This window comes from Juglans microcarpa x Juglans regia, chromosome 1D (genome assembly GCF_004785595.1).
Source record: "Juglans microcarpa x Juglans regia isolate MS1-56 chromosome 1D, Jm3101_v1.0, whole genome shotgun sequence".
Taxonomy (NCBI): domain Eukaryota; kingdom Viridiplantae; phylum Streptophyta; class Magnoliopsida; order Fagales; family Juglandaceae; genus Juglans; species Juglans microcarpa x Juglans regia.
The window spans coordinates 17,736,566-17,746,355 of NC_054594.1; the positions used below are offsets into that span (position 1 = coordinate 17,736,566).

General features: G+C 34.9%; 1 protein-coding gene across 3 annotated transcripts; it reads right to left on the reverse strand.

The window, feature by feature from the left end:
- Positions 1-3,243: 3,243 nt before the first annotated feature.
- On the reverse strand, positions 3,244-9,537 carry LOC121237470. Of its 3 annotated transcripts, none has more exons than XM_041134209.1 (8): positions 9,239-9,537; positions 8,152-8,222; positions 5,818-7,214; positions 5,043-5,729; positions 4,876-4,959; positions 4,717-4,792; positions 4,266-4,579; positions 3,244-3,647 (listed from the first exon to the last, which is right to left on the reverse strand). In XM_041134209.1, the coding sequence occupies exons 3-8, from the start codon at positions 7,165-7,167 to the stop codon at positions 3,438-3,440; spliced, it is 2,721 nt and encodes a 906-aa protein (XP_040990143.1). In that variant the 5' UTR covers positions 7,168-7,214; positions 8,152-8,222; positions 9,239-9,537; the 3' UTR covers positions 3,244-3,437. The 3 variants fall into 3 exon arrangements, with proteins under 3 accessions (XP_040990143.1, XP_040990159.1, XP_040990150.1); XM_041134225.1 differs by having other exon boundaries at positions 8,152-8,227; XM_041134216.1 differs by lacking the exon at positions 8,152-8,222.
- Between the last annotated feature and the right edge of the window lie 253 nt (positions 9,538-9,790).

Here is a 9,790-nt window from a genome sequence, read left to right on the forward strand (position 1 = left end):
ATATTGTTAGAATATATTTTTTTAATATTATTTTTATTTTAGATTTTGAAAAAAAATGAATTGTTTATTTTATTTTGTGTGAGAATTTAAGAAAGTTGTAATGATTAGATGAGATGAGATGAGATGAGTTGAGAGAAGCTATGAAAACAAACAAGACCAGCATACGAAAGGCTGCATGAAGATCTACAACAGATAATAACACCAATCCAAATCAAGTCCATTTAGATTCTATCTCAAATTTCAATCAGTTGATAAATTGGACTTTAAATTCTACTAATATATGAGCAAATTTGAAAGCCCTCCATTATCTATAGACTTTATTCAAGCTAGGATTTTCAGGGAATGCAATTTGTCTAGGCAGATTCAGCAATCCAAATCAAGGGCTGGCGCGAGCTTGCCTCTCAAGGCTGAATATGGTGAAAATCAAGTACATCAACACATCCTAACTTAGATGAGATCAAAGATAAAATGTGTACTACTAAACCCAACCAAACAAATTAAGTTGTTAGAATACTAGTTGCAGGTGTGTAAGGAAGCATTTACATATTTTTCATAGAGGAAAAACCCACCTCAGATAACATTTGTAGCTTGTTAAGTAGTTGGGTCCTAAGCTTGTTGAGAATCGAGTTCGGTGACCTATACATCCTCTGTAAAGGTATGAAAAAATAAAATGAATGAACCACATAATATATGAACTAACAAGTTCAAAACAATGCTTATTATTTCAGATATAGACCAAAGCAATGGGACATGCGCTACTATAAGAATATGACCAATCGTTTGAAATATGTGCCTATTGAAAAAAATGTGTATTAATGAGTTAGAAAATGATTTTGGCCATCAAATTTAGCTACTGTAGAAGAAATATCCTTAAACGGCTTAACTTTCTAGTGGATGGGTAAAGTACTAAAACCAAATTAGTGGCCGTCCAACCCAAATCCTCTCTCACGAAATTTTTTTTTTAAACAATTTGGGCAGGGGGGTTTTCCCTCCTCGCGTAATCATTTCTCTCTCTCCCCCTCTCTCTCTCTCTTTCCTTCTTTTTTCATGCGCCGTTTTGAACTCTTTCTTCTCTTTGCCCTCTCTCCCTCTCATAGTCGGCACAGACTCGTGGACGACATTTAGTTTTTTTTTTTTTCTTTCTTTAGATCCTCAAATTTCTGGCTGTTTTTGGTTTTTCTTTTTACTAGTTTTGATTTTTGACGTGTATTATTGTGGATTTGAGATGGTTTTGTAAATTTGTTGTGGATTTGAATTTTTTTTATGTAGATTTTGTTTTTGGCTGGGGCAACTCACAGCCATGAGTGGCGATGGATGGGGGGCAGATGGATGGGGGGTCCGCCCTCGCCCCCGCATCACGGAGGAGGATTGTGGAGGTGCAAACCCCACCCCTCGTCCATGTGGGGGTAGGATGGGAGCAACCCCACCCCGTAGGGTGCAGGTAGCACCCCTAGCGCAAAGAGAGATTTTGAGTTTTCTATATTCTTACAACGAAGAAGATGAATAGAATCCAAACAAATTGGGCCTACAAAAGGGCCCACATCGCACACCGAAGTCTATGGGTAATACTGACCCGAATAAGTGAGCCCATGTTAACCCAGTACATTTATCAATACTAATATTGCTTTATGAGTTTTCACAAAAAAGCAGTGATAGAGTCACAATTGTTTTTATAAAAAAAAATTCTACTTATCATCCCCTACATCACATATCAACACATGATTTGTTATTTTTGTCACTCTATTTAAACACGCACATATTGATATATAAATATGTGTGTTTAAATAGAATGATACAAATAACAAATTATATGTTGGTATGTGGTGTAAGGATAATAAGTAGCATTTTTCTTTTTATAATTATTTTATAACTTTGTTTTAAATAAAATATATTTTTATAAAATAATAATATTTTTAAAAATCTATTTAAAAAATATCATTAATTTAAAATATAATTATAAAATAATAACAAAAATAGTTGTTTTGACTTGAAACTGTCCTTCTCCAAAAGCAAAAAGGATTCCTAAGACTAAATTTAGGCATGTAGTGAGATAAGATGAGATGATATGTGAATAGTAGTGAAATGATTTGTAAATAGTAGTGAAATGATATGAATTAAAATATTTTATGGAGTTTTGGGAATGAGAGTGAAAAAATTGAATAAAAATATTATAAAGTTAAAATATTGTTAAAATATAATTTTTTAATAATATTTTTATTTTGAGATTTGAAAATGTTAAATTTATTTTTTATTTTTATATTTTGTTTGGAAGTTTGAAAAAATTGTAATGATTAGGTAATTATTAGATGAAAAGTTAAAAATTTCAATTTAAAATGTGTTTGTGTTTGTGGTGTTTCGAGTATTAGGATTGGCTTCATCAAAACCATCTTCAAAACTTGATGAAAAGTAAGCAATAATTCCATATTGAATTAGTCAAAATAATAATATTTTTATTTTTTATATTTTGCAATTACACTAACTATATATTAATTAATGAAAGTGAAAGGGCATTCAAGGGAAGTGAAAACCGTGAAAAATGAAAAGTGAAAAACAAAGCAATTGGGATAATTTTTATAATAAAATATTACTTTTGAAGATAAACAGTACATCTTCAAATTTGAAGATATACTTAAAATTATTGTAGCTCATAGCTCAAATTTTTACTTTTTAAAGAAGTCAATGTAGTTCATTTTATCTACATTTCTTCAAATTTTAAAAATGTATTGAAGAAGTCAATGCCAATGCTTTTAAATATTGAGATGAGATGAAATGAGATAAGATGGTATGATCTTACTATCCAAACCAGGCCAGTCATGTATACCTATTCTTTTCATCCCCCAAAAAAACCCAATTTCAATAGTTTCACTAGATTTCAAATACAGAAAAAAGAGTGTTCCAACTTACATTACAAGCACACTGCTGACCAAAAATCTAAACAATTATACATTTTATCATTCAACTGATGAATATTTTACTAGTGTGTTAAGATCTAACCATCAAGATTGTCCACATCACCTATTTTCACTTATTTTTTTAATCCATTATAATGGCTTGAATTTTTAACGATAATACTTTTGTTCATTTTTTTATTATTATTATTTATAATTAGAATGTCCAATATAACAATTTTGATAATTTAGGGAATAAAATATAATAGTGCCTATGGCACCAAATCAAATCCAATTATTATTATTATTATTTTTTATTTTACCGTTCATTCTCAAATGGGATGAGGAAACCAAATTCTGATAAACAGTTATTCTCATGTCATGTTTCACCTATAGAATTTGAACATACAGAGCCAATGAGCCATACCTCAGCATAAAGAGGTATCTTTATAATTGATTGTTTGAGAAGCTGCCCGGCAAAATCTATAAAATGAAATTCAGATCACTTTTTAATTTTTATTTTGATGAAGAGTAATGCGTACAAATCTATTAATCACTCAAACCATCATCAAAAAAATCTATGTCAGCATCATCATCAGGGGCGGCACCAGCATTGGCAGGATTAACAGCCGATGATTGTACATCAGCCAAAGCGACCATTTCAACGGATCCCTTTCTAGCTTCTATAGTTTCATCTTGATAATCAACCGAATCATTGTCATCAGTATCAACTTGTTTCATCCCATTGTAAAGGGATTCCTATAAAAAAAAAAAAAAAAAAGCACAGTGAGAAGCAGTCAGTTAAATCTGCCAGCAGTAATGCTAGAAGAGATCCATTGTTCAAGCAAGTCTCACGCATTTCTTTGGCAATCATGGAGGAGAAAGAGAAAGCTTTCAAACATATGAAAATCAGCTTCATGTCACACATTCCGTGCATGGTCTCCAAACAGACGAGTGATCTTTACCATGCCCTGATCTAAATCATTGTTTACTTAATCTAAAGGTTTAAATATATAGCAGGTTTGTAGACAGATTAAAAAAAAGTTAACTGTTACTAACCCTATTGGATGCAAAACAACCGTACAAGTTGGAATGCTACGTAATATGGTTAACTCATCATTGCATGTAACCTTTAATTATCCCTAAGGTGATTGACGGTGTGGAATAAGATTTTGATAATGATTTGGCACCTTGGTTTTAGGTGTTTATGATGTAACCCCTAAGGTGAAGGATTTCTAACCATGGTATTCCAGGATTTTTATTAAAATTACAGGATACCATCCTCTTAAAAAGATCATTAATTACCAAAATCAACCCAAAATGTTTAACCCAACTCACACAGCTTCTTAACCATGAAAAAAATGTGAGCTTGAATACCTCATCTTCTGGCAAGGCTTGTTTTTCTGCTTCTACAACCCAGTCATGTAGCAGGCGTTCCATGAGAACACTGTCAAGAGAGATTCCATTGGGTCTTTTATTTAGTTGGCGTTCTCTAAGCCTCAAGTTGTAGTGAACATAGGTAAGGTCATTTAATCTTTTCTGGGCTAAACGATTGTGCCTTTGGCTGTATATCTGATCAAATATGCTCCAGTTGTGTTCACACCCAACAGAGGAGCATGTCTGACTTAATATGCGTACAGCTATCCGTTGCAGCTCCAAGGAACTTATCCCATGTTGTTGCCACCATGCAGCTAGTAGGAAAAAAATCACCATTTCTTCAAGCTAATATCTCAAGCAATAACAGTACCATATCCACATACTCTATATGAGTGCATGCAGCTGTATATAACATTCTGAAACATGTAATAAGACAGTATATTGCTATCACCTGGATCAAGCTCTGTTCTTGTGCTTATTGCTAATTCAGTTCCAAAATCAGCTTTTGCAGAATTATAATCAGAAATCTGTGAAATTGATATTGCAAAGTCTTAGTGGCACAGAAAATTTAGGACATAGTGAACGGTAAGCTCAGAAAGGAAATCCTCACCTGCATAGATGCCGAAATTCTTCTCAGATTGTCTGGTTCCAACCGAACTATGCATTCATTAAGTCCTCGCATCACCTCTGAATGCTAAATGCATATAAAATAAAGATTTCGTAAGGAAAGAAACCCATAGGCATATGCAATAAATCAATGGTAATAGTTTCTCCTACCGCCATAAAATCAGGATGATATCTGTAAGACGGATTTAAGAAGTAAGCAGCCATATAGAGAGGATGGTAGAACAATGAATTCCAGTGGTGATCTATCACATTCCAGAATGGTCCATATTTACGTACATCATCACCGTGGATGGATTTAATTGCAAGCTTTGCTCTGTACATATCATTATACAATGATGGCATCGCCAAGCTTTCACCATTGTCAACCTTTTGAAGCACTTGCATTATTGGGTCTACTGATTTCAAAACATACTGCACCTTCTTCCAAAACATAGAGTTTAAAACTATATTTTCAACCTCTTTTCCCAGGTCTGATTTGGAGAACTGAGATGAAATCCATTTGTTTGATACAAACATTTTCCTCAGACCAACCTTGTGGTCCCGCAAGCTTTGTAAAGTAGCAAAGCTAGAGGCACACCTGGTAACAGCTGGCCTCAGAAGTTCCTGTCCCTGAGTGAATTCATTTTTCATCAGATTTAACAACCAAGTTTGGTTGTAAATGACTTTTGCAATTTGCCTTCCCTTCTCCATGCATTCTCCTACACATCTAATCTTCAAAAAATCTTCAAGCATCTGATCAATACAATAAGTGGCACATGGAGTCCAGAATAACTTCCGTCTCTTCTCTTCAAGCATCTTTCCAGCAGCTTTATAACTGGGAGTATTTTCAGTGATCACCTACAGCAGGCCCGAGGGAAGAAAATTTAGTGCAAGCATGTGTTTGTTTCAGGAAAAAGAACTTGAAAATTGGAATAAAACAAACTACCTGCACTATGTTTTCCTCACCAATCTCTTCCACTACTTTGTCCATCAGCTTAAACAAACTAGAAGCATCTTCTACTACATCAGTGGCATCAACTGAAGTAACAAAATACACACTATGGGGGCAAGAAACCAGAAAGTTAATTAATGTCCTACCCTGAGTGTCTTTCCAACTATCTGCCATTATAGAACAACCAGTAATTGCCCAGGAGGCCTTATACTCCACTAGGTAGTTTTTTATTGTTGCAAGTTCCTCCTGCAGAACCCTATCAGATATCAGTTGGTTCGGAGGGCATATCAAACCTTGTGCATGTTGTCCAGCTAACTCCAGCATCTTATGGAAGTATATAGAGTCTGCTGCTTGTAAAGGAACTCCTGCATAGTAAAAGAATTTGCAAATTGCGGATGTAATTTCATTGCCCCATTTTTTGTTTGACCCTGTATTCACTTTTACTTGCTTGTAAGACTGTGGTGTCTGAGTTTTTGGTGTTTTCAGAAAAAGAGAATCCAATCTTGATCTCTTATATGACGGTTCAGAACCACTACTGGGAGACATCCCCTTGATTGCCCTTCTTGAATCTTTGCCAAATCTTCTATCACCATCGATCGGACTTTCTTTGCTTAATTGATGCAGAGCAACATCATCTTTTTCATTAACTTCATTTTCATTGTCCGTCAGCATAAAGAATGCTGATAATTCGCTAGTATCCGGCTGTCTGTGTCTTCTACCAGTACGATGCCATTTCATATTCTCTTTTATTGTGAGATAAACGTCCTCAGGAGCGTGTCTACAAGGTGCTACTTCTCCAGGAATTCTAGCTAGATGTTGTTTAAACCGATTAATACCTCCACTAACTATTTTCTCACAATAATTGCATTTCACCTTTTTCTTCCTCTCATCTTGAGCAACACCATGTTCCCACCCAGGATCAACATACCCCAGTGACCGAAGAGGATTCAAGCTTACAGCCAAATTCCTGTCACTATACGAATTCTGATCAACCATCAATTGTTTTCCTTTGCTTCTATACCCAACATGCACTTCCTCATCGTCATAGTTGGAGTGGAAATTTGAATGCACCTGCCTCTCGTCTTCAGACTGTCTTGCTTTCTTATTGGAACGGGATCCTTTCAGATTTTCTTTCATTCTCAGGTATACTTCTTCAGGAGCCTTATCACAGTATGTTACTTCTCCAGAAACTCGAGCTAAATGTTGCTTTAACCTGTATATTCCCCCACTAACTATTTTTCCACAGTAATTGCATTTAACCTTCTTCTTCCTCTCATCTTGAGCAATGCCATGCTCCCATCCAGGGTCAACAATCCCACAGGAACGAGCCATAAATTCTATCATTCAAGAAGTTGTACTGTGGCCATATTTAACCATATCTGATTAGGCTACTGCAATAGGCGACAAGAAATATGTCAGGACAGATAGAGCAACCCTACGGTATTTCCAGATTTTGTTAAGAAAGATATATCAAATATATAGCAACGTCCAAGCATTCCAACGGTTCGTGCAAGTGGACCAAAATTTTTCATTTTGAGAAATGAGGTATGTACCAGTTAAACAACATACATTTCCAATCCGATGCACCAAAAATTATCTTGGAGTGGAAAGCGCCAGCTGCACTCCTAGATAATTATCTTGGAGAAATAGATAACTGTTTGGCCAGACTCTCAGTTGGGAAGTGGGGTTTAAAAAAAGAATAGATTGTTGAAAAAACATCATACAACAAATAAGATTGACATAATCAGGTTATAGGAACCACTTAAAGAGATAAAATCTATGGTGAAGGCATAATTAACCCACCCATATACTTGAGATTGAAAACTTATTCATGAGTTTAAAAGACCACGTAATTCTTTTAATTTGTTTTTATTTTTATTTTTCTGATGAATCACAACACATTATACACAATCTTTAGGTGTAACGCCTCAATAGAAAGCCCAAGCCACATAGCCTATACTCCAAAATGATTAGTTAATGATACAATTGGAACATTATAAAGAGTAAGAACTTCTCATTCCCAAGCAATGTAGGATCTCCATACACCACCTACCCTTATCACTTATTAGAATGAGGTATCACAATCTCTCCCTTATATTTCTAACGTCCTCGTCAGGCTAGTCCGTCGTATGTGGTACAACTCAAATCTCACATTTCTGGTTGGGATAGGCTCTTATACCATTTGTAACGCTCCAATAGAAGACCCAAAGCCACATGGCCTATACTCTCAAAGAACTAGTCAATAATACAATTAGAGCCTCATTGAAACATTACAAAGTGCAAGAACTTCTCCTTCCCAAGCTATATAGAATCTCATACACCACCTACTCTTATTACTTATTAGAATGGGGTATCGCAATCATTTGTAGCGCTCAAATAGAAGGCCCAAACCACATGACCTATACTTCAAAAGTCAATGATACAATTGAAGCCCCATTGGAACATTATAAAGAACAAAAACTTCTCATTCCCAAGATATGTGGAATCTCATACACTACCTAACCTTATTACTTATCAGAATGGGGTATCACAATCATTTGTAGCCTCCAATGGAAAGCCCAAACTACATGGCCTATACTTCAAAAGTCAATGATACAATTAGAGCCCCATTGGAACATTATAAAGAGCAAGAACTTCTCATTTCCAAGCAATGTGGGATCTCGTATACTACCTATCCTTATAAAACTTATTAGAATGGGGTATCACATTAGGTGGAAATGCATTTAATAGCGATGCGGAAAGCACACAAAGACTTCTGAAATTGGGATCAACAAAGTACAATCCCACTGTTAGTGGTTTAATTGAGTAATTTGGATTTGCATTACTTTAAAAAATAATTAGAGAATGTTTGGTTGTTGCGCAAAATTTTATAGAATTATCAAAACATACATTTCATTCATCTCCTTGGCAAGAAGATCAAACCTTCATTTTGGCCTGATGACCTGTTTAGTGTACCCCACTTTCATAGGTACCCTATAACCAATTTAAGACTCAACAAGCAAGTCAAACAAATAAAAACCATAAATATTTTTTTGAGATTTGAGGGAACCTAAGGAAAAAATAAGGCACTAGAAAACTAATGGAGCAGACAAAGAACTGGGTTAAACACCAAGCAATCCCACAAAAGTTCAAAACCATGCTATGAATTAAAGATGATATATCCGTTTGTTACAAAGAAGAAACTACATGTTGTTTAGGTAACTGATACCAAAGTAGACAGACCCAGCAACATTGTATCCAGCAACATAATAGACTGAGATAAAACTAAAAAGGTTGCTCTAGATAATAATAGACATAAAAACCTGATTCATTTCAAACAAAAAAACACATAGCTGTACTTACGAAAAAGATACATGCATGTATAAATTAAAAATTTCTTTTCTTCAATCTCAGAAATTGAAGGATAGTATAATACCGCAAACCCGCAAAAGGGTGTTGAATTAGAAAATCGGACGCCCAATCCTTAGCTTGAATTTCAAGGAGAAAATGAAAAAAGAAAAAAAAAAGAAAAGAAATAAGAGTAAAGGTAAGGTTGGGTGTTAGAAAGTCTGAGAAATTTGGAGGGAGAAAAGGAAGAAGAACGAGCTGGGATCGGTTTAGGAATGGAGCGACTCGCGACTCGCGACTCGCGAGTGTGATGGCTGGGTGAGAAACGTTCTAACTCAACCCGCCCGTGTTTAGGGTTTCTACGTAATAATTTCCCCAACTAATAATTTATTTTAATTTTACTATTAACAAATACTGGAGTAGTTATTAATAACTTAAAAAAAAACTAATTCCACGCGCATTTAGGGGTCGTGGTTCATACGCTCCGCCGAAAGAGAGAGTGTGGTTTTTCTTTTGAGAAATATTATTATACCGTCTCACTCTTACTGCTCCATTTCACCGTTTGTCAAATTTTTTTTTTATTTACTTAGTGATGAAAGAAGTGATTTTAAACGTACTGCTATATTTTTTTATTTTTTAA